This window comes from Bos indicus, chromosome 23, assembly GCF_029378745.1.
Source record: "Bos indicus isolate NIAB-ARS_2022 breed Sahiwal x Tharparkar chromosome 23, NIAB-ARS_B.indTharparkar_mat_pri_1.0, whole genome shotgun sequence".
NCBI lineage: Eukaryota > Metazoa > Chordata > Mammalia > Artiodactyla > Bovidae > Bos > Bos indicus.
This window is the reverse complement of record NC_091782.1, coordinates 33,969,263-33,996,682: the sequence shown is the minus strand read 5'-3', so window position 1 is coordinate 33,996,682 and position 27,420 is coordinate 33,969,263. Positions and strand designations below refer to the sequence as shown.

The following is a 27,420-nucleotide window of genomic DNA, read 5'->3' as shown; positions in this document are numbered from 1 at the left end:
ATGGCATGGAAGAAAGAGCACGGCTCCTGGAACTGGAGAGGTGAGGTTAACCCCTTCTTCACTTCCTAGTGTTTTCTGTGGCCTTGGACAAGTCATTTAACTTTTCTGTATTGGTTTCTGCTTTAGTAAAATCTTCCCTGGTGGTTCAGTGGCAAAGAATCTGCTTGCCAATGCATGAGACTTGGGTTTGATCCCTGGGTTGGGAAAATCCCCTGGAGAAGGAAATGGCAACCCACTCCAGTAGTCTTGCCTGGGAAATCCTATGGACAGAGGAGCCTGGCAGGCTACAATCCAAGGGGTCACCAAGAGTCAGACATGACTTAGTGACTAAACAACAACAATCTCAGTAAAGCAAGGGTTATAATGTTCAATTCATGGGGTTACTGGGCAAATAAAATTAACAACATATGCTAACCAGTAGTAGGTCCTCACATGGCAACTCACTCCAGTATTTTTGCCTGGAGAATCCCCATGGACGGACAAGCCTGGAGGGCTACAGTCCATAGAGTCGCACAGAGTGGACATGAATGAAGTGACTTAGCATGCAGGCGTGCACACAGTAGGCCCTCAATAAATGAGCTATTCTCCATTAAAGGGTTCTCTTAAATCACCTAGGGGCTTCCCAGGTGGCTCAGTGGAAAATAATCCAACTACCAATTCAGGAGACACGGGTTCGATCCCTCAGTTGGGCAGATCCCCTGGAGAAGGAAATGGCAACCCACTCCAGTATTATTGCCTGAAGAACTCTAAACAGAGGAGACTGGCAGGCTACAATCCACAGAGTTGCAAAGAGTCAAACACAACTGAGCACACATGCACACAAATCAGCTAGGTTTTCCTTAAGTATTTGGTGTCCACAGCTTAATAAATGTGAACTTTGGCTACTCTGACATCTCTCTACAAAGTTACCTGCATCCATCCTTCCTGCTTCTTATCTGTCCTCTTTCTAATCCAGTCTCTGCTTGACTCCTGGTACTTGTACTTGGGTTTTTATTTATTTATTGGCCACAAGGCATGTGAGATCTTATTTCCCCAACCAGGGGCCAAACCTGTGCCCCTTACATTGGAAGCATGGAGTCTTAACAACTGGACCACCAGGCAAGTCCCTGCACTTGTGTTTTATTTGAGATTCTTAAATTTTGGACTGTAGTTGCTACTGGGTATTTCCAGTTAGACTCTCAGCCCTTATAAAATGTGGTGAAGTCTTGCCGTTTCTGCCTTTATTAGCTTCAGACTGCCTTATTGAGTTTACTTGTGCCAGTTAATTTCTCCATACTCCCCCAAGGAGCCAACTGGAGCTAGCACCTTAGCTTAGCTACTTGGTTCTTCTGTATCGGTGTTCTATTGTTGCTGTAATCAATTACCACAAACTTAGTGACTTATTTGGAGAAGGCAATGGCACCCCACTCCAGTACTCTTGCCTGGAAAATCCCACGGACGGAGGAGCTTGGAAGGCTGCAGTCTATGGGGTTGCTGAGGGTTGGACACGACTGAGCGACTTCACTTTCACTTTTCACTTTCATGCATTTGGAGAAGGAAATGGCAACCCACTCCAGTGTTCTTGCCTGGAGAATCCCAGGGACGGGGAGCCTGGTGGGCTGCCGTCTATGGGGTCGCACAGAGTCAGACACGACTGAAGCGACTTAGCATTAGCATTAGTGACTTGTTAATTACACAACACAGATTTATTCTTACAGTTCTAGAGGTCAGAAGTGCAAAGTGGGTTTCACTGGGCCAAAACTCAAGATGTCATCAGGGCCACATTCTCCTTGGAGGCTTTAGGGGAGAATTTTTTTTTTTTTTTAACTTTTTTGTCTTTTCATGTCACCTGGCTTCCTTGGCTCATGGCTGCTTCCTCCATCCTTAAAGGCAGCAGCATAACATCTTCAAATCTTTCTACCTCTGACCTCCTACCTCCCTCTTTATAAGGAAACTTGTATTGATAATTATATTGGGCTCACTTGAAAAATACCAGATTATCTTCAGGTCTCAAAATCCTTAATCACACATGCAGAGTCCCCTTTACCACACAAGTTAACATATTCACAGTTTCCAGGGATTAGGATAAGAAAATCTTCAGATGCCATTACTCAGCCTACCACAGTCTACTTTTCAAAAGTGGGTAAGTAGCATGAAGAAGTAAAACAACAGTACCTTCTTTCCTGCAATTGAAAAGCGTGACCTGGTAGCAGCCCTTGTGGAAAAAGTATCTGAGACTGGATCCACCAAAAAAGGACTAAATATGGTAAGGAAAGAGTGTTCAACATTGTTCAATGCCACAGTAAGATTCAAAATAGATTTTTCAAGTTACATATTTTGTTTAAATTTAATCCTATAGTTGGATTTTGCAAGCTCCCTGGAGGAATCTTGTGTATTTTGAGAACTCGTGTATCCACAGCTCTTGGCACAATATCTGGCCTATAGTATATGTTTAATAAACATTAATTCACTGAACAGATGAATTCTTGAGTCACATTTGCCATTAAAAATCAAGACTTCTGTAACTGGTTCAAACTCCTTAGTCCCCATCTTGGTTTTTACATAACAAAGTGTAAATCAGCTCAGTGAGCACCATAAAAAGTATCTACAACTTATTTATAAATATCAAGAGTAGTGTAGTGGAAAATATCAGAATCTTAAAAAGTTAAGTCTCTTTGGCCTGGCATTACCGACTTACCGACTGTTTCTAGTCAGAGAAATTCAATTCCACACTGTTTTTTGAGAATTTATATGTTCCAGACAGGATGCTAGCTTCCAAGAATATCATTTTGTTTAAGACCTGACCCATGACTCCACAGAGTTTGGCATCCAGAATCAGACTACACACAAAGACAGACAACAAGGATGAAAAGTAATAAAAACCAATACACGCGTGCACAAAGGGCTTCCCTGGTGACTTAGGGAATGCAGGAGACACAGGTTTGATCCCTGACCAGAGAAGATCCTACAGGCAGTGGAACAAATAAGCCTGAGCACCACTACTGAGCCTGTGCTCTAGGGCTGGGAAACCACAACCACCGAAGCCCATATGCTGAAACAATGGAGCCCTCTTGTTCTAGAGCCCACGCACCACAACAAGGGAGCCCACCACAGTAAGCCTGCACACCACAACCAGAGAGTAGCCCCCACTCTCTACAACCAGAGAAAAACCTAAGTAGCACCGAAGACCCAGCACAGCCCAAAATAAAAATAAATAAATAAAATTATTTTAAAAAAAGTGTGCACAAAGCACTAGGAGACAACAAATAAGGACCTCTGTCAACACAAGAGTGTCAGAGGAAGGCCTCCTAGAGGAGGCAGTCTGGTCCTCATGAGTGGTGTGAAAGAGCCAGTAATAATATAGAGGAAGGAACTTCCAGGAAGAACAAGGTCATAGAGACGCGGTGTGGTGAATTAGAATTGTTCAACATCACTGGGGATTAAAGTACACTGGCATGAAGGAAATTTGGTCAACTAACTGGAAACATGACAAACATTAAAAAAAAATCAATTGCTTTCGACCCCGTGGACTGCAGCCTACCAGGCTCCTCCATCCATGGGATTTTCCAGGCAAGAGTACTGGAGTGGGTTGCCATTGCCTTCTCTGTAGCAGCAGCAGCAGCAGAAATAACTAGCCAAGAATAGAAATTGAAAGAGACTTTTAATATTCCCTAGTAACAAAAACTCTAAATTTTTAAGGAATTATTTGAACAAGGACAGTATGATTCAAAGGAAGAAAACAATAAAATTGTACTAAAAGACATAAAACAAGATCTGGCTAAATGGCACTATATACTATATGATTGGGTGAAAGTGAAAGTGAAGTCACTCAGTCGTGTCCGACTCTTTGTGACCCCACGGACTGTAGCCTACCAGGCTTCTCCATCCATGGGATTTTCCAGGCAAGAGTACTGAAGTGGATTGCCATCTCCTTCTCCAGGGGATCTTCCCTACCCAGGGATCGAACCCGGGTCTCCCACATTGTAGGCAGATTCTTTTACCATCTGAGCCAGGGATGATTGGGTGGGAGAACTTAATATCATAAATATATTAATCCTCTGTGAATTAATAGACAGATTTCAGTAAAAATCCAACTAGAAGAAAAAAGGAGAAGGCAATGGCACCCCACTCCAGTACTCTTGCCTGGAAAATCCCATGGACGGAGGAGCCTGGTGGGCTGCAGTCCATGGGGTTGCTAAGAGTCAGACATGACTGAGCGACTTCACTTTCACTTTTCACTTTCATGCACTGGAGAAGGAAATGGCAACCCACTCTAGCATTCTTGCCTGGAGAATCCCGGGGATGGGGGAGCCTGGTGGGCTGCCCTCTATGGGGTTGCACAGAGTCGGACACAACTGAAGTGACTTAGCAGCAGCAGCAGAAGAAAAGATGGAAGGACAAACTGGAAATAGCCTAAATGCATATCAGTGGGACTAACAGAATACACTGTGATGCAGCCTTATCATAGAAAATTAAGCAACAGCTTAAAAGAATGAGTTGCATCTGTATCATTTGACCTGGAAGCTTTTGAACAATGTCATGCAATTTTAAATGAGTAAAGCAAATGTAGAACACATAGAAAGAGATTCACTTTTTCTAAATTTTTTATTTATCCAATTTCTAATTTATTTACTCAAGAAAACTCTCTGAGTATTTTTGTATGAGATTCTATGAGCCAGACCAGACTGTTAACTTTGGTTATCTGGTTTGGGTAACTAGTGAGATGCTAAAAGAAACCTGTAACACTAAACAAAAAGATGACTACAAAAAAAAGCAACAGTTATAGTCAATGCATATAGAATTGTGTGTGTGTGTGTATGTGTGTGTGAATATACATATGCACACATTTGTCTGTATGTATGTACATGTACACACATATATGTGTTCAATATGTATGGTTTTCTTTGTCTTTCTGTTCTGTGTTCTGAACAAATCTCTCAAAATTTTCTTCCACTGTCCTAAAATAGCACTTCTTAAATTTAACATGCATATGAATTACACAGGGAACTTATTAAACTGTTAAATACCTCAGTGAGTCTGGGGTGGGCCTGACGTTTAGCATTTATATCAGGCTTCCAGATGATACCAGTTCCCATGCTGGCCCTTTGCTACTTTGTCAGTCACTCAGTTATGTCTGATTGTTTGTGAGCTCATGGATTTTTTTCCCACCAGGCTCCTTTCTGTAGAAAGAAATGCTTTTATACTCTTCCACTGTATTTCATCTATAATTTGTTGCAAGAATAATAGTCAAAAATTTATTTAGCAATAAAGTTTCTTTTTTCAATGCCCATAGTTTTCCTAGAATTTCTAAATTTTAAAAATAGTCAACCTTTCTTATTTAATTTCTATTTATTTCAGTTTCATAATTTCCTGGTGATCTTAATTAAAAGTTAATCTTTCATTTATTTCCTTAAGCAGTCCAAACATAGTTATCGTTGTCTGACTTTGAAATTATTTTCTCTTAAAGTAAATTCATGTTCCATTTGTTGAGTCTGACTCTCTCTTTTAGGTCTATAATCTTAAATTTTGAAATTTTGGTGTGCAAACCAAAAGACAATGTTTTTATTTATGTCTCCTTCTCAGTCTCTCTCTTCCCTCCTGTGTCTCCCTCAGGGCTAAGCTTAAGCTGTCTAGAATCTTTTGTGTTGCCTTCATCTGCATTTTAAGGTTCATGTTCCAGAACCACTCCAGGTCTTGCCCTAGCATTCCAAGTTTCCTGCCCTGTGACAGTATTCTGATTATCTCAAATCTGGTCTCTGATCCTGTGGGCAGCTTGACTGAGGTCCCAGTCATCAGCCTTAGTCTGTGTTTGCCGCTTGCCCCCTCAGGACTCTATCTTTCTAAGGCCCATAGCCCTGAATGTCATCAGTCAAAGATTGATCTGCAGCCTATTTCATCATGTGTTGGATTCTAAGATGACCTCGGTGATCCCTGTCTCCTCGTGTTCCTGCCTGTGTTCGTGCTCTTGAGTGTGAGTGTGAGTGACCTGGGATTTGCTTCCAACCAACAGAATATGGCACAGGTGATGGGATGTCATTTCCATGAGTGTAGTATGTTATATGCTATATTGTCCTTCATCTTGTAACGTTTGCTCTCTTTCTCTTTTGTTGGCTTAGTGGAAGCAGGTGGTTATATTAGGAAACCCCTACAAAGGCAGAAACTAAGAGACTATTGGAGCTGAGGCAGCCTCCACAAAGAAATTTAAACCTTCAATTCTTCATCTACAAGGAACTGGATTTTTGCCAACAATTCAAGGGAGCTTGGAAGTATATATCTCCCTCATTACACTTCTGATGAGATTTTAGGTTCCTCCAACACCTAAACTGTAGCCAGGTGAGACCCTGAAGCAGAGAACCCAGCTAAGCCATGCCTGAACTCACCTACAGACACTGGATAAGAATAAATATGCATTGTTTCAAGCCACTAAGTTGCTAGCAATTCGTTTTGCAGCAATAACTAACTAATATCCATGAGCCATAGAGTCTAATATCAGCTCCAGACATCCAGCAGTGAGCCCGTCTCTGGTCCCATGTCCTTATGAAACCACTCTTTATCTCTGTCCTTTATCTCTCGTACTGTTTTAGGCACCTCCGTGACCCTGAAAGGTGTTAGAATGTAGATGGGTTTTCCTAGGGGTGGAGACTTACAGGAAGGGAAGCTGAGATTGAGTTTGACTGTGGCTAAGAGTTAGTGAAGGGTTTTAGTTCATCTCTGGAAGGAATCAGGTTCTGTCTGCAGTTAAGAGGTCCTTGGGATCTGGAGTTAGGCTGTCTGGACCCCTTCAAGGGGAGGGGATTGGGTGAAAAAGAGGAAGAACCTAGCTCAGAAAAAACAAACAAACAGGTTCATTCTTCACCTTCCCCTAGTACTCTGGATCTATGCAGGTATTGAATTTTTCCAGCTATATAATCACTGCATAAGGGAAATGTGCACAGGAGAGGGGAGGAAGCAGATATGAGTTCTGCTAGATGCCTGGATTTCTTTGAAACCAACCCTCCTCATGAAGCCCATGCTCTCAGTCCTGGAACTTCACTGTATTTACATAATAAGGAATATTTTTAATGACCCTGATCTTTCTACAAGAGTCATTCTGTAATCCTGAACTCCCTTCTCTTGGTGAACTTTCACTTCTTCAGAACATAGCTCAGAGGTTATCACCTCTGCAGAAGTATTCAAGTTCTGCCAGGAGTTTTTGCTTCTTTGTTTTTCTTCCTCAGCCTCAATACTTTTTCTTACCTTGTATAACATTTAGAACATAATTAATTTTAAAAAATATTTTAACTTTCTGGAAATTTTTAAAGGAAATAAATTTTTTTTTAGTTGATATTATTCCTAGGATCCAGGCTAGTGTCTGCCATAAAAAAGAAAATGAAAGTGAAGTCGCTCAGTCGTGTCTGACTCTTTTCGATCCCATGGACTGTAGCCTACCACACTCCTCCATCCATGGGATTTTCCAGGCAAGAGTACTAAAAAAGCTGTTCAATAAATGCTCATTATGTTAATCAGATCAGATCAGATCAGATTAGTCGCTCAGTCGTGTCTGACTCTTTGCGACCCCATGAATCGCAGCCCGCCAGGCCTCCCTGTCCATCAGCAACTCCCGGAGTTCACCCAGACTCACGTCCATCCAGTCAGTGATGCCATCCAGCCATCTCATCCTCTGTCGTCCTCTTCTCCTCCTGCCCCTAATCCCTTCCAGCATCAGAGTCTTTTCCAATGAGTCAACTCTTCGCATGAGGTGGCCAAAGTACTGGAGGTTCAGCTTTAGCATCATTCCTTCCAAAGAAATCCCAGGGCTGATCTCCTTCAGAATGGACTGGTTGGATCTCCTTGCAGTCCAAGGGACTCTCAAGAGTCTTCTCCAACACCATAGTTCAAAAGCATCAATTCTTCTGCGCTCAGCCTTCTTCACAGTCCAACTCTCACATCCATACATGACCACAGGAAAAACCATAGCCTTGACTAGACAAACCTTTGTTGGCAAAGTAATGTAAATAAATGCTTACATTTTAAATGACAAGATTTAACTGTCATTGTTAGTATGAATCATTTAAAATCATTTATAAGAGCCAGATTAAATTTACATTTTTTTAAATGTAATGTCAAAGAAGTAGTTATGCTTTCATAAAGGCAAAGCCATGGGGACATAAATGTGAGAGTGCCATCTACTGGTGAACATATAAACAGGTAAGGCACTAAGAAGACTGGTGAAATATTAATGGGTGTGTGTGCTAAGTCACTTCAGTTGTGTCCGACTCTTTGTAATACCATGGACCGTAGCCCACCAGGCTCCTCTGTCCATGGGATTCTCCAGGCAAGAATACTGGAGTCGGTTGGCATGTCCTTTTCCAGGAGATCTTCCTGACCCAGGAATTGAACCAATGTCTACTTTAAATAATGTCTTACTTATGTAGCTTATATAAAATGTGAAAGAAAAATAGAAGCAAAATTGACAGATGTTGTGTGATATTTTCCTGGAAACTATTCTTATCCTATTAATACATGCAAAATGTAATGATATTTTTTTTAATGCAACAAATTTTATTTAGCATAGTCAGTCCCAACATTCAGCACAACAAGAGTTTACAGAGGATAGAAAGTGCATTAATAAAAGCCAGTCTTTACCAAAAGAAAACAGAAAATATATTATTGATTCAAAATATTTTACACTTGAATGATAAGCTGCAATAACTTATTTTGGGCACCTACTGATATAAGAGAAAGGAAAAGAAGAAAAGAATACTTTAGAAGAGTTCAGTCTCCATCTGGTATCAGAGAAGTCAGTAGAAGTCACTGAGACCGGCAGTCCTTCTTGCTTTCTGCATTAGTGCCCTCAGCTGGCGGAGAAGGCAATGGCACCCCACTCCAGTACTCTTGCCTGGAAAATCCATGGACAGAGGAGCCTGGTAGGCTGCAGTCCATGGGGTCGCTAAGAGTCGGGCAAGACTTAGCGACTTCACTTTCACTTTTCACTTTCATGCACTGGAGAAGGAAATGGCAACCCACTCCAGGGTTCTTGCCTGGAGAATCCCAGGGACAGGAGAGCCTGGTGGGCTGCCGTCTATGGGGTCGCACAGAGTCGGACACGACTGAAGTGTCTTAGCAGCAGCAGCAGCAGCAGCCCTCAGCTGGAACTGTTTACGGGACAGAAGACGTACATGCTTTAGGAAGACATCTAAGTCTATTACTCCCTGCCTCAAGGCTTCTCCCAGGTAAAAAATAGTGTCTTCAATAGCATTTTCCTCTGCATACAGATTTAGGATCTGTTTGTATAGTGGGGCTGTGGGAATGATAACTTCATCAATATCATTGTTTTCAGACTGATTTTCCATTTTCTCCAGAGCAGAACTGAGTTCTTCATCCTTCTTTCTCAAAAGTTCTATGTTTTTATCAACCTCAGCTACTTCTTCATCTAAACGGTTAACCATCTGTTCGGGTTTCTGGTGACCTTTTTTCAGGTCTTCCTCTGTTCGTTTCAAGGCATTGAGTTCCGCCTGGGCACAACCGATTTCCTCCTTCATCCGCCATCTCAGTTTGTCGCTGACCGCTGAGATGAGAGAGGCTCGGATAGTGTCCTCGCTGATTGTGCCATCCCTACTGGGACCAACAGTGGTCACCAGGAGGCTGGGAAGGGTACTGGGAACTTGTTGTGGCAGGATACTGACCACCAGGTGGGTAAGGACAGCCTGTGTAACCACTGGGATTGGGAGGGTACCCGGATGGGTATGCAGAAATCCCACTTGGCATGCCTGGCATGTAGGAAGTATTTGGTGGCCCTGTTGCCTGGTATGGTGGATAGGATGCTGAAACAGTAGGATGAGAGAAGACCGGAGGTTCATCTCCAAACACCACAATCATGACTTGAATAAGCCCCAACAAGTCTGACTGTGGGTGCTTCCATTCATGTAGATAAGGAAGACATATCTTCCCATTAGTATCCACATGCTTTGCTGTTTTAATAGTCATTGAGCTAGTAGGCTTAACGAAACGTATAGGGGGATTATATGGATATGTGTCCAGCAGCCACAGGCAGATTGGAATATTGTATGTATTACCTCTATAAGGCACAGGAATTGTTCCAGTAAGGTTCATTAGTTACCTGGAACTGCCATCATTAAAAACATATGAATCCAATACAGGTTTGAGATCTTTGTATAAACTAATAACGTTAACAGTTTCACGTACAGTTATGTCTCTGTATTTGTACTTGGACACCATTTTCTTGAGCTGGCTCTCCGACCCCGCCATGGCAGCCGCCTCGCAACTCCGGTCCCTGTAGGCAGAGGGTCAGCCGCTCCGGGGCTGCCCGAGGCTGCCCCACACAACCGCACACGGAGGAGCCAGCCCCGCACCCCGCCTCCCCCCATAATGATATTTTTAAATGTAAAAGAAAACAGTAATAACAATAAATATATGAAATGACAAATTATCAAAAGTTTTTTCCACCTCTATCCTTCCCCCCAGATTAGAAATAAAACTAGGATGCCAACTATTTCAGTTTATATTCACTATTGGGAGGCCCTAGCCAGTATAGTAAGGGAAGAAGAATAAAGGTTAATATTAAATGTTAATTGTTTAAATACTCCAATTAAAAGGCAAAGATTATTAGAATGGATTAAAAAAATGCCAGAACTGAACATATGTTAGCTAGAAGAAAAACACCTGAAATACAAAAACACAAATAAGTCTTAAATAAATGTATAGAAAAATAGGTACTATGCAAGCAGTAAGGGCATCGCCGGTGGCTCAGATGGTAAAGAATCTGCCTGCAATGCAGAGACCAGGGTTCAATCCTTGGGTCGGAAAGATTCCCTGGAGAAGGGAATGGCTGCCCACTCCAGTATTCTTGCCTGGAGAATTCCATGGACAGAGGAGCCTGATGGGCTACAGTCCACAGGTTCTCAAAGAGTAGGACACGACTGACGACTGAATGATTAACACTTCACACTTATGCAAACAGTAAGCATAAAAAGATTGGAGTGTCTATATTAATAAAAAATAGAGTTTAAGACAGAGAGCATTTCCAGAGATAAAGAGTACCATTCTGTATTGATAAAAGGGTCCTTTTTTCATCAAGAAAACATAATCATAAATATGTATGAGCTTACTGACAAGCCTTCAAAATACATGATGCAAAAATGGAAAGAAATAAAGGGAAAAAATAAGCAATTCTTTATTCCCAGTTGGAGATTTTAATATCTTTCTTTCATTAGTGATATAAAAACTAGATAAAATATCTAAAAAGTCACAGAAGACTGAAAAACCCTATCTATCACCTTGAACAAATTGGTATTTAAAGAACATTATACTGAATTATACTGAACATCTGCATTCACATTCTTTTCAAGTACATATGGTTATAGTCATAATGATAGACATATTCTGGGTCACTATACAAGTCAATAAAGTTAGAGGAATTTAAATCAGATAGCATATGTTGTCTTGGGGATTCTCTGGCAGTCCAGCAGTTAGGATTCTAGTGCTTTCACTGCCAGGGCCTGGGTTCCAACCCTGGTCAGGGAACCAAGATCACATAAGCCCCCAATTTGTGGAAATTAAGCAACATACTTCTAAATTAATCTACCATGTAAAAATCATAATAAAAATTATAATATATTTGAACTATAGAATAATGAAAATAAGGCATATATAACTTTGTGAGAGGCAACTAAACAGTGCCTAGAAGGAAATTTATAGCTTAAACTGTTTACATTAGAAAATAAAGATAGTCTAAAATCAAAGCCCAGATCCTGCAAAGGTGATATGTCTAAAAGAAGACACCTCCACTACCACCAATAAAACTGAGATCCCAAAGGGTGATAAAGATGAACTAGAGGTAAACCCATCTCACCTCCTGGAAACTGAAAGAGCTCTGAGAACTCTGGTGCTGAGGAGGGTGCAAAGAAAAGAAAAAGAGAGAGAGAAATAGACCCTGGTAAGTTGTCACCAGAAGCCAATTTTTATACATATTTGGGTTGAAATTTCACATCACTTGGGTTATCAAAACAAAATTATTAGGTTGTTCCTTCTTTTTATTGCTGTAAAAGAAAAATATTTTTCCTACCATCTCCCCTCCCTTTCGGTACAAGCTGAGTGCCAAAGATACGGGCCATTTCACCAGTTTCCTCCCTGGATTTTACAGGGCCCCGCCTTCTGAAGTAGTTTCACTTTTGTTTGTAGTTAACTTCCTCACCCAGACCTCGGAACCAGCAGCTACGGAGGGAACTAGCCGCCAATATGTGACTGTCTGCTGTGTGGAGAAGGGACTGGAAAAGGTCAGACCCATGTTTTCTCATGTTTTCTCCACGGAGGGATAGGAGACGTGTGTTGGAGGAGGGGATGGGGGAGACTGGGTGCGTGAGAGGCTGCGCGCGCGCGGGCGTGTGTGTGTGTGTGTGTGTGTGTGTGTGTGTGTGTGTGTGTGTGTGTGTTGGTTGATGGGCGGCGGTAAGGGAGAGTCAGGGGGATGTTGTTTCCTGATAACAGTTGCTGGATCTCTGAAAATAGCCAGGTCTTTGCTTCATGGCTTTCACACCCGGTCTGCTTACTTTTTCGACAGACTCCATGTTGAATCTCTGAAGATACAGAATGTGAGGTGAGTGAAGGTCCAGGACAGGCACCCTGGGGCCTCAGAGGAGGGGAGGTCCTTCTCCCCTGGGAACACAGCACCAGTGGCAGAGAGGAGCCTAGTGTATCGCTTGGGGAAGATAACCTGCCAAAGAACAGAAATCTCCAGAAGAAATTCTCTTTGGATCCAAGAGACTGGTCCTGGTTATTAGAGGGACATAGCCTATCCAGTAATTTTAGTTGAATCCTTGCTTTTGATTCTGGCCCTGTCAGTTCAAAGGAAAGGCCACTCTCAACTTCTTCATCCTCTGCTGCCCTCCCTGACAAACTCCCAGGAATGGGGAAGCAGGGAACTGGGCCAGGTTCCCAAAGCAGTCTAAGCTGTGCGTGAGAGGGTCGACTCCTTTGTCTATTGGTTGTCAGGTCCCTAGGGGTTAAGCGTTCACGGTTGCGAGGCCCTGCCTTCCTATCTGCTTCTCACCTTCCCCTATCCTGGATTCTGCAAACTCCCTGTGTTCCAGTCACTCTGAACTCCTGAGAGACAAGTCCTGCCTGGAGAAGAGACAGTCAACCTCCCTAGCTGTCAAGGAGTTCTACTCCCCTTCTTTTCCCAGCTCTCTTTCCAATTCTCTTTTACTCAGGTCTGGGAGGGGGAAAAAGAACTTGATTTCTTTACTTGTTCTTCTGGTTGTCTTTTTTACTTTCATTATCATCCAGTTAGGTTTCCACTAGGGACTTTATTATGGTGTCTTTTGTTCTTTGTGGGGTAGGAGTGAGGGTTTAATTAGAGTCAAATTTGATCATCTCAATCAAATCCTTAATAGACCACCCCTTTACCTAAGTGTTACTACCAGTTACAAAGAAACAATTCTGGTACTAATTATTCTTGATGTTCATTAGAGGGGGAAAGACTTAAACAGTCCCTCACTGAGTTCTCTCTCTTGCTACAGCTTTGGTTGAGGAAGTCAGCCTGGTTTCTCTCCCTCTCTCAGTGAAAACTTTTCACAATGATGGAATGTTCTCTGGGCTTTCATATGGGCTTTCATATAGCTACCAATCACCTGCAGCTATTAAGCAATTTAAATATGGCTAAGAGGTGCGAGAAACAGAATTTTAAATTCTATTTAATTGTAATTACAGTGGCCACATGTAATAGTCACGATCATATTCCACAACACAGCTACATTCAATGCGTCTAAATTCCAACCTATTTCTTCTCTCTCTAGAGAAGACTCCATGACCTGTTGAAACTAGTGGCAACCAGTGTATTGCACAGAGACTCAGGAGAGGTAAAGTTCCATCACTGTGGGAAAATTCTGATTACTTCATCTCTGGGTCTAGATTCAGTATTGGAGCTTTACAGGAAAAGCCATGGCCTCAAAGAAGATGAGGGAGGAAGCCACCTGCTCCATCTGCCTGCACCTGATGACTAACGCAGTGAGCATCAGCTGTGGACACAGCTACTGCCACGTGTGCATAGTGAGCTTCTTTGAGAACCTCAACCGGATGACACCAGGGCTGAAGACATTCTCCTGTCCCCAGTGTCGAGCACCATTTACCATGGCGAGCCTCCGACCCAACAAGCAGCTGGGAAATCTCATCGAAGTCATCAAGGAGATGGACCAGGAAATGTCATGTGAGGAACATGGAGAGAAGCTCCACCTGTTCTGTGAAGACGAGGGCCAGCTCATCTGCTGGCTTTGTGATCGTGGAGCACAGCACAAAGGGCATGCCACAGCTCTGGTGGAAGAAGCATGCCAAGGCTACAAGGTGAGTGGTGGCCCACAGGGCTTCGGCGAGTACTTGGCCTCATATTGCCCCCTGAGACCTGAGATTATTTGGCCTGAAACCCAAGATTAGGATCTTGAAATCCTATATCCTGTCATTCATCTGAAAAGTAGAATGATGGGTCCTCACTAAATCAAGTCCCAAAGGTCACTTTTGTCCCTATCCTTTCTAGCTCTGATGAACTCCTCCCTGCTTTAGAATGCCATGTGCTTCAGTGCACACCTGCATGTTTTATTGCTTCATACCGTGTGTGTAATTTGAGAAACAACAATGACAACAATGTGCAAGACCACGGGAAAGAGTCTGAAAACACAGGGGTCAAAGACACACCACCTTTTAGATGTCTTACAGTCTAATAGGAAAGACAAATCAGCAAAAAGGCTGCCTGGAGTCCCCTGATTTGGATGATGGGGCAGAGCACTAAGGGGTACGGAGTAGTAACTAAGGAATCTTCCCAAGAATCACTGTTGAAGAATACATAAAAATTAACCAAATATATTAATAGAAGTATGGAGAAGGGAGAGGACATTCCAGACAGAGGGGACCACATGTGCAAAGGCACAGCCATGGGAGCATACCTGACTTGCTGTGACTAGGCCAGGGGTATGCAGGGGAGGCAAGTGATGTTATGGGAATGAAAATCAGGTTTGCATCCTAGCCCAGAGTAGTCCTGGCCATGGGGGGATTTTCATCTACAGAGTGAAGGATCAGGCTAACAATCAAAAGAACATTCTGGTACTGATACAATGAAAGGAATACTAAGCAGTAAAATTCAGATTATTCCTGTGAGAAGTGGGAAGAGATCAGTTCTAAGCCAGATTCAGGAAAGAGTGTGAGTGGAAGAATTTGGAAGTGACTGGTCATCAAGGATAAAGCAGAGAGTGAGGTTTCTAGTAACTCGTGAGTTTCTCACTCAAAGCATATACTCACTCAAAATACAGTACTAATGTGTAAAACAGAAAGCTAGCAAGAAGGTGCTGTATAGCACAGGAAGCTCAGCTCTGTGCTCTATGATGACAACCTAGACAGGTGGAATGAGGGGTGGCGGGGCAGGGGGAGGCGGCAGTGGGAGGGATGCTCAAGAAGGAGGGGATATATATATACACAAATCGCTGATTCATGATTTTGTACAGCAGAAACTGACAACATTGTAAAGCAATTATATTCCAATAAAAAGACAAAGCCATTTTTTAAAAAATCATGTAAAGGAAGACTGACCTTTGCAATCATGGAACCTAGTGGGCATAGCCTTGCTGCCTATTCCTTCTCTGTCCTGCCTAGATTTGAGAAAATTGTTGTCCCCAGTGTGAGCTCTTTGTCCCCCCCTTCCCTGAATTGGAGGTGATCTTCTATTAAGGCTCTGAGTCCTCCATCAGTGTATGCCAATACTGACCACCACTTAGCACATGGCTGCTGCTGCTGCTAAGTCACTTCAGTCATGTCTGACTATGTGCGACCCCATGGACTGCAGCCCACCAGGCTCTGCCGTCCCTGGGATTCTCCAGGCAAGAACACTGGAGTGGGTTGCCATTTCCTTCTCCAATGCATGAAAGTGAAAACTGAAAGTGAAGTTGCTCAGTTGTGTCCAACTCTTGGCGACCCCATGGACTGCAGCCTACCAGGCTCCTCCGTCCATAGGATTTGCCAGGCAAAAGTACTGGAGTGGGTTGCCATTGCCTTCTCCGCAGCACATGGCAGCTCTTCCTTAAACTCCATGGAGCAGTTAATTGCTATAATGGGGATATTCCCATTGGAATTATTTCCCCACCAAGTAGTAAAAGAAGCACCATGGGGTGATGATTCTAAGCCTAGAGAGTTAGACTGCTTAGTTTGAAATCTTAGTTCAGCTACTTATTAGATGGGTGGCTTTGAGCAAGTTATTTAATGTCTTCATGCCCTGGTTTCCCTAACTGTGAATGGGGATAAGAGTAGTTCCCTTCCTCCCCAATATACACGCTCAGGAGTTTGTTATAAGGCTTAAGGACATAATACATGTAAAGCTTAGAATAGCATTTGGCACATAGCAACTGCAATACTGACTTGCTAACAAGTTCTGCAGAGCCCTTTCTTGACAGCATGCAAGAATTAATGAGTATACTTACTGGGTTTAGGACAGGAGCCGATTCTTTTAGTATTGATCACAGCTAGCAATTTGATTTAGCTTAAACTTTCTTTCCATGAAAATGTGAGACACTGTTTTGAAAAATAACCTAAAAGCTTGATATGGATACTAAGTCACTTGAAAATGGTTTCATGATACCATTTTTCAAAAGGCCTCAGACCCGCCCTCCTCCATTAACTGTTTCTAATAACTTTGGCTGGCAGCCTAATCTTTCCTTCTTGACTCACCATAATACATACAAAGTTCCCTGTATGCCAAACACTCTGGCACTGGTTCTGTTTGTGTCAGTACATTATTAAATAAAATATTTTTAGGTGATTTTTATCTTGTTTTATGTGCAGCATTTCCCTGGCAAGACTGTTAGTGGTGGTGGTATAACTCAGACTCTGGGTCAGCAGATGAACTGTGATCACGGTCCAACCACCCACCAGTTACAGCACTTTGGGCAAGTTATTTATCCCCATTCTAAGCCTGTTTCTGCAGCACAGAAATGATGTTAAAAATCCTACTAACTGCTCAGGGTTGCCAGGGGAATCAAATATGTTACTGTATATACAACCCTTGGGCTTCCCTGATGGCTCAGTGGTAAAGAATCCACCTGCCAATGCAGGAGATGCAGTTCGATCTTTGGGAAATGGTAACCAACTCCAGTAATATCACCTGGGAAATCCCTTGGATTTCCAGAGGAGCCTGGCAGCCTACAGTCCACGGGGTCGCAAAAAGTGGGACACGACTTAGCGACTGAACAACAACAGCAAAACACAGTCCTTAGCATGCTTCCTGGCAAAGTGTGAGGACTCAATGCATATTCAGTTTTATTCTAATAGTCTTGGAGGGCTGGGCTGCCCCTTAGGTGGCTAATGAATTGCTGAATAGACTTAATTCATTCAATTTTTCCTTCAGGAAAAGCTCCAGCAAGCTGTGACAAAACTGAGGCAACTGGAAGAGGAATGTATGAACCTGAAGGTGTTCACGGCAGAGCAAATAACCAAGTGGAATGTAAGAGATTGGGCTTATTCATCTCAGGCTATTTTCCATCCTAGAGCTTAGATATAGGGGGTGATTGGGCAGAGCATAGTGAAAGCTTACTGTCACTAAACCAGACCAAACAGACAAAATCCAAACAAGAGACTACTGTTTTTATGCCCCTCGTTGTCTAAAATCTATGAGAATTTATCTCCAACCCCTTCAACCTTTCAGTAGTAGTTGGCTAGGATTCTGAAACCTCAGTCAGGAGAAGCAGAACTGGTATGCCCGTTTACCTAGAGTCATTCGTCACTGAGTTTCGGTTCTTAATATCTCCAAGTACCTTCCTGATTTGAAGGCCTTATTAACCTTATTGCTGTGGCATACGTACTGCAGTACAGGGCACATGTACTGCAGTACAGGTTGTGGCTCTCAGCCTTACAAGTTCAGAAATCAACCTTTGTGACCGCTAAGAAAACACAATCACTCCAGGTTGAGATTCATATTACTGAAGCTCATGAAGCTGATGAAGGAAATCTACTTGGATTGTAAGATCCAAGTGCTCCAAGAACCTATACACTTATTACTACAGACTCTCAGGTCTATAAGACTATTTTCATGGCTGACCAGCCTCCCCCTGATCAGAGATGCATTTCTTTACAGAATATTTATGTAATTCATCAACTTGCAGACAAATCCCACAGGCCAGTGAGACATTTTGCCTCTTTCAGAGGTCTCTTCCAAACTTCCAACCTCTCTGCTCCAATCTTTTAGGTATGGTTGTTAAACTTAAGCTCTCAGAGGACACTCTTACCTCTCTCCTTTCTGGGATCTTAGACAGTGGGGAGGATCTTGATTACAACTAATATATACATGGAAACCCCATCAATGACCCTTCAACCACAACATCACAGCCATCGAAACACTGTATGAATTGAGAAATCATCCATGGAGATTGCAATTCTCTCACTAAATGAAAGCTGAGTCTGACAAGCTGTATCATGTGGTTTCTGTCGCTCTTACACATAAGGTTGAGTACATGGACCTGGGTTGCTGGATGACTATTTCATAGTTAACTATGACAAAAGTCTGCTACCCAGACCTCCCGCTGCTGAGAATAATGGACTCTCCTGTCAGCTTGGGTGCCTTAAAGTCCGGCCTTGGTGATGTTCACTATAAGCTTTTGTTTCAAGAAATCCTTTCAGACTCAGAGCTACCTTCTTACATCTCAAATAAAAACTCATTTTTATCCTTTTAACTGATAAAATTTTTGACCTTGGTTCTAGTCCCATGATTAAATTAGTTATCACTCCTGCCCATCTCTTTTGAATGTTGGTTGAATAAGGAAATAGGTGACTCTAGAGAATTGTGATAACCTCTCCCACATCTGAATATCTGCCTTCCAGGCATGACTCTACAATGGGACAGTTTTCCAGCTTGAATGAGTCATGGGAGAATAATCTTATGGTAGCTGAGCAAACTTACTTTTGTGTGTGTATGTGTTAAAATATACATAACAAAATGTACTGTTTAACTATTTGTATGTGTACAGTTCCATTCCTTCTTCCTCCCAACTCCTGGTAACCACTATTCTACTTTCTGTCTCTATGAACTTGACAATTTTAGGTACCTCATATAACTGGAATAATAAAATATTTGCTCTTTTTTTTCTGGTTTACTTCACTTAGCATAATGTCTTTAAGATTCATCCATATTGTAGCATGTATCAGAATGCCATTCCTTTTTAAGACTGAATAGTATTCCACTGTATCTATATATTGCATATCAGTTCATCCATCAATGGGCATTTGGTTTGTTTCCACTTTTCCTGACTGAAGGAGAAGATAGAGTTTCAGAAACAAAAAATCCAGTCTGACTTTAAGACTCTCCAGAGGTTCCTTCATGAGGAAGAGAAGTCTTATCTATGGAAACTGGAGAAAGAAAAAGAGCAAACTCTGAGGAGACTGAGGGACAATGAGGCCAATCTTGAACAGAAGAACCATGAACTCCAGAGCCACATCCTGGAACTAGAGAATAAATGTCAGGGCTCAGCCCAGAAATTGCTTCAGGTAAGACCATGCACTTGGAGAAAGGAGGGAAGGTATTTGTTCTTGATCTTTCAGCAGGAGAATGGTGAGGAACCATGGGAAGCTTGGTGAGGCTTGCCTGTTTCACTAAAAAATGGCACATTAGTGTAGGGAATTTAAGTTTAATGTTCCTTTTAGATACACATCAATGTTTGCAAGGTGCCCGCTCCCCCCCCCCCCCCCCCCCCCCCCCAGTCTATAGAGTGGCTTTAGGTGAATTAGGAATAATATGGCTATGGTGGATTCCTTGGCTAAATGGAACCATGGGACAACTTTGGCTACCATTTGTTTCTGTACCATGTTTACAAAACTCTGACTGTGAAAGTGTCTTCTGAAATACCCTTTCAGATGACTGATGGGTGACAAAGTGGGGCAGTCAAAATGAGTGATAACTTTTTCCTTGATTTGCTTGTAGAGCCCTCCAGAGCTCTTTTGGATCCAGCCCATTACAATAAACTAAACTATGACTATAGCTGTTTTTTCCTGTTCCTACTAACACAACTAGGGGTCACACTGTAAGGATGAGAATATAGTTTGATGCCCCATCACCATGTGATACCTGCTGCTACCACCATAGTAGCCCAGTCTCAGGGCTTAAGCCTGGGTTCACCACTTTGGACCTTTGCAATAAATGTCTCTAATATGGGCTCACTCTGAAGGAAATGAGGTCACTGAAAGCAAGTCTTTCCAGAGGGAGCATGGGACAAAGGTCCTGGTCTTCTTCCACATCACAGAGAGACGTGATTGCAGACACTGCCACTCCCCACAGAGCTCAACAAGAAAGGTAACAGATAAACATCCTGATATGCTGACTATCCTATGGGGCCAGGATGGAAATCATCGTCTCTAGGTATTCATCAATATCTAAGGCCAGGATTAGTCTTTTTACTTCTTTGGAAGGAGTATTTAGAGAGAACAGCCTCACATGCCAAGTCCCATGAAATATTGATGTTCCCACACTTATCTTTTGTCTTTGTTTCTTCATAGGATGTGAAAGATACTTTGAGCAGGTGAGTCCTATATGACTTCAGGAGGGAAAGAGGTATGGGTATACAGAGCTAAATGGAATTTACACTGAAGAAGTCTTGGTTTCTGCTTATTCTAGGAGTTGGGCTGTGAAGCTAGAACAACCAGAGGCCCTCTCTTTGGACCTTCATACTGTGTGCAATGTTTCTGAGCTTTACTTTGATGTAAAGAAAATGTTAAGGAGACATCAAGGTATGTGAGGAAGCCCTAAATGCTACAGATAGAGGGGACCTTAAGTGGTAACGAAGTTCATCACCTGTCCCCAGGCAGGCTCACAGCCAGAGAGGTTATTCAGGTATCTTTAGTGTAGCTGTCACTCTCCCTTGTTAGTTTTCCCCAGTGTTTAGACAGGGACATGGGATACTGATTATCGGTGCAGACCCAGTTGGGTCCTTTGCTTAGGGTCTCACAAGGCTGCAGCTAAGGTGTTGGCCTGGCTGTGTTCTTATCTGGAAGCTAGACTGGGAAAGAATCCTCTTATAAGCTCACTCAGGTTGTTGGCAGAATTTATTTCTTTTGGGTTTGGCACTTAGGGCCCTGGCTTGTTGCTGACTGCTGGCTGGAGGCTGCCTTGGATTCTAGAAGCCACCCTTCAGCTGCTTGCACTTGAGCCTCCCACCTCGGCCAATTATTTCTTCAAAGTAAGCTAGAGAGAGACAGAGAGAGTCCCTAGAGCAAGTCTGCCAGAAAGAGAGAGGCTTATAGAGTGAAATATAGTCACATCTCATCATTATTGCCATAGTCTACTGGTCGGAAGCAATTCACAGGTCCTGCCCACAATCAAAGGGAAGGAATTCCATAAGAGTATGAATACTAATGAGGGTAATGAAACTATGAGCCATGTCATCTAGGGCCACCCAAGATGGACGGGTCATGGTGGAGAGTTCTGACAAAACGTGGTCCACTGGAGAAGAGAATGGCAAACCACTTTAGTATTCTTGCCTTGAGAACCTCATGGACAGTATGAAAAGGCAAAAAGGTAGAACACTGAAAGATGAACTCCCCAGGTTGGTAGGTGCCCAATATGCTACTGGAGATCAGTGGAGAAAAAACTCCAGAAAGAATGAAGAGATGGAGTCAAAGCAAAAACAACACCCAGCTGTGGATGTGACTGGTGATGGAAGTAAAGTCCGATGCTGTAAAGATCAATATGGCATAGGAACCTGGAATGTTAGGTCCATGAATCAAGGCAAATTGGAAGTGGTCAAACAGGAGATGGCAAGAGTGAACATTGACATTTTAGGAATCAGCAAACTAAAATGGACTGGAATGGGTGAATTTAACTCAGATGACCCTTATATATACTACTGTGGGCAAGACTCCCTTAGAAGAAATGGAGTAGCCATCATAGTTAATGACAGAGTCTGAAATGCAGTACTTGGATGCCATCTCAAAAACGACAGAATGATCTCTGTTTGTTTCCAAGGCAAACCATTCCATATCACAGTAATACAAATCTATGCCCCTACCAGTAATGCTGAAGAAACTGAAGTTGAATGGTTTTATGAAGATCTACAAGACCTTCTAGAACTAAAATCCAAAAAAGATGTCCTTTTCATTATGGGGGGTTGGAATGCAGGAGTAGGAAGTCAAGAAATACCTGGAGTAACAGGCAAATTTTGCCTTGGAGTACAGAATGAAGCAGGGCAAAGGCTAATAGAGTTCTGCCAAGAGAATGGACTGGTCATAGCAAACACCCTCTTCCAACAATACAAGAGAAGACTCTACACATGGATGAATATAGTAATCAGATTGATTATATTCTTTGTAGCCAAAGATGGAGAAGCTCTATACAGTCAGCAAAAATAAGACCGGGAGCTGGCTGTGGCTCAGATCATGAACTCCTTATTGCCAAATTCAGACTTAAATTGAAGAAAGAAGGGAAAACCACTAGATAATTCAGCTATGACCTAAATCAAATCCCTAACGATTATACAGTGGAAGTGACAAATAGATTCAAGGGACTAGATCTGATAGACAGAGTGCCTGAAGAACTATGGATGGAGTTTCATGACATGGTACAGGAGGCAGTGATCAAGACCATCACCAAGAAAAAAGAAAGGCAAAAAGGCAAAATGGTTGTCTCAGGAGGCCTTACAAATAGCTGTGAAAAGAAGAGAAGCGAAAGGCAAAGGAGAATAGGAAAAATATACCCATCTGAATGCAGAGTTCCAAAGAATAGCAAGGAGATATAAGAAAGCCTTCCTCAGTGATCAATGCAAGCAAATAGGGGAAAACAACAGACTAGAGACTATTCAAGAAAACTAGAACTACCAAGGGAACATTTCATGCAAAGATGGGCACAATAAAGGACAGACATGGTATGGACCTAACAGAAGCAGAAGATATTAAGAAGAGGTGGCAAGAATACAGAGAAGAACTATATAAAAAAGATCTTCATGACCCAGATAATCAAGATGGTGTGATCACTCACCTAGAGCCAGACATCCTAGAATGCAAAGTCAAGTGGGCCTTAGGAAGCATCACTATGAACAAAGCTAGTGGAGGTGATGGAATTCCAGTGGACCTATTTCAAATCCTAAAAGATGATACTGTGAAAGTGCTGCATTCAGTATGCCAGCAAATTTGGAAAACTCAGCAGTGGCCACAGGACCAGAAAAGGTCAGTTTTCATTCCAAGTCCAAAGAAAGGCAATGCCAAAGAATGTTCAAACTATTGCACAACTGCACTCATCTCACACATTAGCAAAATAATGCTCAAAATTCTCCAAGCCAGGCTTCAACAATACATGAACTGTGAACTTCCATATATTCAAGCTGGATTTAGCAAAGGCAGAGGAACAAGAGATCAAATTGCCAACATCTACTGGATCATCAAAAAAGCAAGAGAGTTCTAGAAAAACTACTTCTACTTCTATCTACTTCTGCTTTATTGACTATGCCAAAGACTTTGTGTGGGTCACAACAAACTGTGGAAAATTAGAGATGGGAATACTAGACCATGTTACCTGCCTCCTGGGAAATCTGTATGCAGGTCAAGAAGAACAGTTAGAACTGGACATGGAACAACAGACTGGTTCCAAATTGGGAAAGGGGTACTTCAAGGCTCTATATTGTCACCCTGTTTATTTAACTTATATGCAGAGTACATCATGAGAAATGCTGGACTGGAAGAAACACAAGCTGGAATCAAGATTGCTGGGAGAAATATCAATAACCTCAGATATGCAGATAACACAATCCTTATGGCAGAAAGCGAAGAACTAAGGAGCCTCTTGATGAAAGTGAAAGATGAGAGTGAAAAAGTTGGCTTAAAACTCAACATTCAGAAAACTAAGATCATGGCATCTGGTCCCATCACTTCATGGCAAATAGATGGGGAAACAGTGGAAATAGTGACAGACTTTATTTTTGGGGCTCCAAAATCACCGCAGATGGTGACTGCAGCCATGAAATTGAAAGACACTTGCTCCTTGGAAGAAAAGTTATGACCAACCTAGACAGCATATTAAAAAGCAGAGACATTACTTTGCCAACAAAGGTCCATCTAGTCAAAGCTAGGTTTTTTCCAGTAGTCATTTATGGATGTGAGAGTTCGACAATAAAGAAAGCTGAGCACCGAAGAATTGATCCTTTTAAACTGTGGTGTTGGAGAATATTCTTGAGAGTCCCTTGGACTGCAGGGAGATCCAACCAGTCTATCCTAAAGGAAATTAGTCCTGAATATTCATTGGAAGGACTGATGCTGAAGCTGAAACTCCAATACTTTGGCCACCTGATGCAAAGAACTGACTCCTTGGAAAAGACCCTGATGCTGGGAAAAATTGAAGGCAGGAGGAGAAGGAGATGACAGAGGATGAGATAGTTGGATAGCATCACCGACTCAATGAACATGAGTTTGAGTAAACTCCAGGAGTTGGTAATGGACAAGGAGGCCTGGCATGCTGCAGTCCATGGGGTCGAAAAGAGTTGGACATGACTGAGCAACTGAACTGAACTGAAAAGATGAACACTAAGAGGCAGAATCATGGAAGGCTACCTTTGTGTCTGAGTGACATCATGACAAAACCTGAACTGAACTGAAATGGGACAATTTAAATGTATTTATCCTGCTTAGTTTGAATTTCTGTTTTACTGCAGATATATTGATGCATTAGATTACAGGACACTGCCTTAGACTCTGAAAAGTGAAAGTGAAAGTGAAGGTGACTCAGTCCTGTTCAACTCTGGAGACCCTGTAGACTATACAGTCCATGGAATTCTTCAGGCCAGAATACTGGAGTGGGTAGCCTTTCCCTTCTCCAGAGGATCTTCCCAACCTGGGGATCAAATCAAGGTCTCCTGCATTGCAGGAGGATTCTTTACCAGCTGAGCCACAGGAAAGCCCAAGAATACTGGAGTGGGTAGCCTATCCCTTCTCCAGGGGATCTTCCCAACCCAGGAACTGAACCGGAGTCTCCTGCAGTGCAGGCGGATTCTTTACCAACTGAGCTATGAGGGAAGCCCACCTTAGACCCTACCAGGGGTCTAATTAGAGCATTTGTATTTCTTGCCTTTTTAACATCAAAAATATTCTGAACTTCAAAACCCATTTGGTCCCAGGGGTTTCCGATAAGGATAATGAACCCATATTCAGTTCCCCCTCAATTTATCAATGACAAATAACAGTAACAACCACTACCAAGGTCTGTGACTGATTTCCAAAGAGCTCAGTCGTCAACCATCTTTCAGGTGATATTACTAACCTGTAAAAATTTGATTTTCTCAGCTTGGTTTTTCCTGGATCATCCCAGGAATATTAATTGAAGCCCCAAACTTTGTGAGTCTGGCTCATAATAAAGACTCACTGAACAGAGTTAATAAAGGGATATTTACAAAGATGAGGATTTTAGTGCTAACAAGAAACAGTGAAGCAACCCAAGGCTAGGAATAGGTAGGAAGTCATCACCTTCCCAGGGTTTCAGTAGCAGATGGAGGGAGCTGTAGCTAAAGGAGAGTGTGACCAAACACAGACCCTCCAAATCACAGCCAGTGGGGCAGGACTTGGGGTACTAAATACTTGTAATTCTGCTTCTTTTTGCCCTACGGTCTCCTCTAGTCCTTCCCATTGGCTTAACCAAACAGTAGTCAGAGGGAAGGGAGCCTTGTTGAGGTGTCCAGAGGGGTTACCCTTCCTGGACATGGAGCAGGCTGGAGAAAGGTAGAGAGTGATCTGGAGGAGCAAAGGGAGAACATCCAGCACAGGGTGTATTTCCTAATACTTGATTTCCCTTATTACAACAATCCAACTGATCAGTGTTTAACCCAGTAACACAGTAGTTTCTTAACTCTCTTGCTGGAACACCCCACTACCACTTTTCATTTTTAAAATTACACTGCTGGTCAGTATCACAACTTAGTTTATCGTACCTTTTTCTGTCTTACTTGACTCTGTATAATCCCTATAGGATATTATCTGAAACAAGAAAGAAGAGCTGAGGTGTATGTTCTGAAGTCTGGGTAAAATTCTGGGATTTCCAATAACAAGCTATGACATCAGTTGTATCATTTTCCTTCTCTGATCGTCAGTATAAATGGTAATTAAGTAGAGATGAGGAAGGGCTCATTTATGCTTCAATATTCCATGATTCCTAGAAGTCCTCCAAGAGAGAGGAAGGACTTTGGAGAGGACAGTTAGTCATGTTAACTATGGTTAGTCCTGCCCCTTGGCTTCTCTGAGTGACTAAGATGGTGATGATGTTGAAGATGATGATGATATCATTATTATTACTACCACTTATTGGGCACTTATCTTGGTGACAGATATGATGATTTCCGCTTTATATTTAACAAAACTGAGGCTTAGAGAATGAACTGCCTAAGCTCGTGACAGCTAGTAAGAAACAATGCTTGGATCTAAACATAGACTGATATTATTTAAAATAAACTGTGCTCTCAGCTACAAAAATCATGTCCTTATCCTTATTTTTGTTTGCAGTCAGCGTGACTCTGGATCCAGAAACAGCTCATTATGAACTAATTCTGTCTGAGGATCGGAGACAAGTGATTCGTGGATGCCCTCAGGAAAACCTTGATAATTCTTCTAGGAGATTTAGTGCCTTGCCCTGTATCCTGGGCTATGAAGGCTTCACTTCAGGGAAACATTACTTTGAAGTAGATGTGGGAGAAGGAACTGGGTGGGATTTAGGAGTCTGTATGGAAAATGTTCAGAGGGACACTGTCATGCCGCAGACACCTCAGTCTGGATTCTGGGCCATCAGACGGTGCAAAGAAGGCTATGTAGCACTTACCTCTCCCCTAACTTCCATTCATCTGACAGAGAAGCCCCTGGTTGTAGGGATTTTTCTGGACTTTGAGGCTGGAGTTGTGTCCTTTTACAATATGACCACTGGCTCTCACATCTTCACCTTCCCAAAGGCCTCCTTCTCTGACACTCTCCGGCCCTATTTCCAGGTCTATCTGTATTCTCCTTTGTTCCTGCCTCCCCCAGATGTGTAAGGGACAGACCAAAGTCTCCTCCTTGGTTTAACTATTATACAGAGTATAATCTCATGAGGACAGAAATGTGGTCTGCTATTTCCTTGTACCTAGAACAGTGCTGGGCTTTTAGTGCATAGTTAATAAATTTGCATTGAATAAATGGCTATAATGACTATAAAAATATCCCAAAGGGTCACACTGAACTGGGGGAAAGCAAGATAATAGCAGTGATTTTGCTTTGTCCTCTCCATCCCTCTTCAATGGGTTCAGAGCTTTGATTTCTAGAGTCGAGTGCTTTTTTTCAGAGAAAATTCTATATCCTTAAACACTTATATTGCTAAACTAGAAAAAATGATGATAAAATAAACATTCAAGTAAATAAATTTAATTCACGAAATAAATATTTGGAAACTATAAGGATAATAAAGATAAAATTAGAAGTTGA

At 42.3% G+C, this 27,420-nt stretch overlaps 1 protein-coding gene and 1 pseudogene across 2 annotated transcripts; one reads left to right on the top strand and one right to left on the bottom strand.

Annotated features, from left to right (window-relative positions):
* Nucleotides 1-21: 21 nt before the first annotated feature.
* TRIM38 (tripartite motif containing 38) lies at nucleotides 22-27,420 on the top strand. Of its 2 annotated transcripts, XM_019986124.2 has the most exons (9): nucleotides 22-40; nucleotides 12,160-12,254; nucleotides 12,539-12,574; nucleotides 13,773-14,316; nucleotides 17,360-17,455; nucleotides 19,261-19,491; nucleotides 20,497-20,519; nucleotides 20,615-20,727; nucleotides 26,473-27,420. In XM_019986124.2, exons 4-9 carry the CDS (start codon nucleotides 13,918-13,920, stop codon nucleotides 26,991-26,993), a joined length of 1,383 nt encoding a protein of 460 aa, XP_019841683.2. In that variant the 5' UTR covers nucleotides 22-40; nucleotides 12,160-12,254; nucleotides 12,539-12,574; nucleotides 13,773-13,917; the 3' UTR covers nucleotides 26,994-27,420. The 2 variants fall into 2 exon arrangements, with proteins under 2 accessions (XP_019841683.2, XP_019841684.2); XM_019986125.2 differs by lacking the exon at nucleotides 22-40 and having other exon boundaries at nucleotides 12,122-12,254; nucleotides 13,888-14,316.
* On the bottom strand, nucleotides 8,506-10,227 carry LOC109577250 (tumor susceptibility gene 101 protein-like; annotated as a pseudogene).

Bases quoted from the DNA above. Each gene is read 5' to 3' on its own strand.
- TRIM38 (XM_019986124.2), top strand. From the start codon at position 13,918: ATGGCCTCAAAGAAGATGAGGGAGGAAGCCACCTGCTCCATCTGCCTG. The intron at 19,492-20,496 runs GTAAGACCATGC...GTTTCTTCATAG, and splicing joins CAGCCCAGAAATTGCTTCAG to GATGTGAAAGATACTTTGAG. The intron at 20,728-26,472 runs GTATGTGAGGAA...TTTTGTTTGCAG, and splicing joins AATGTTAAGGAGACATCAAG to TCAGCGTGACTCTGGATCCA.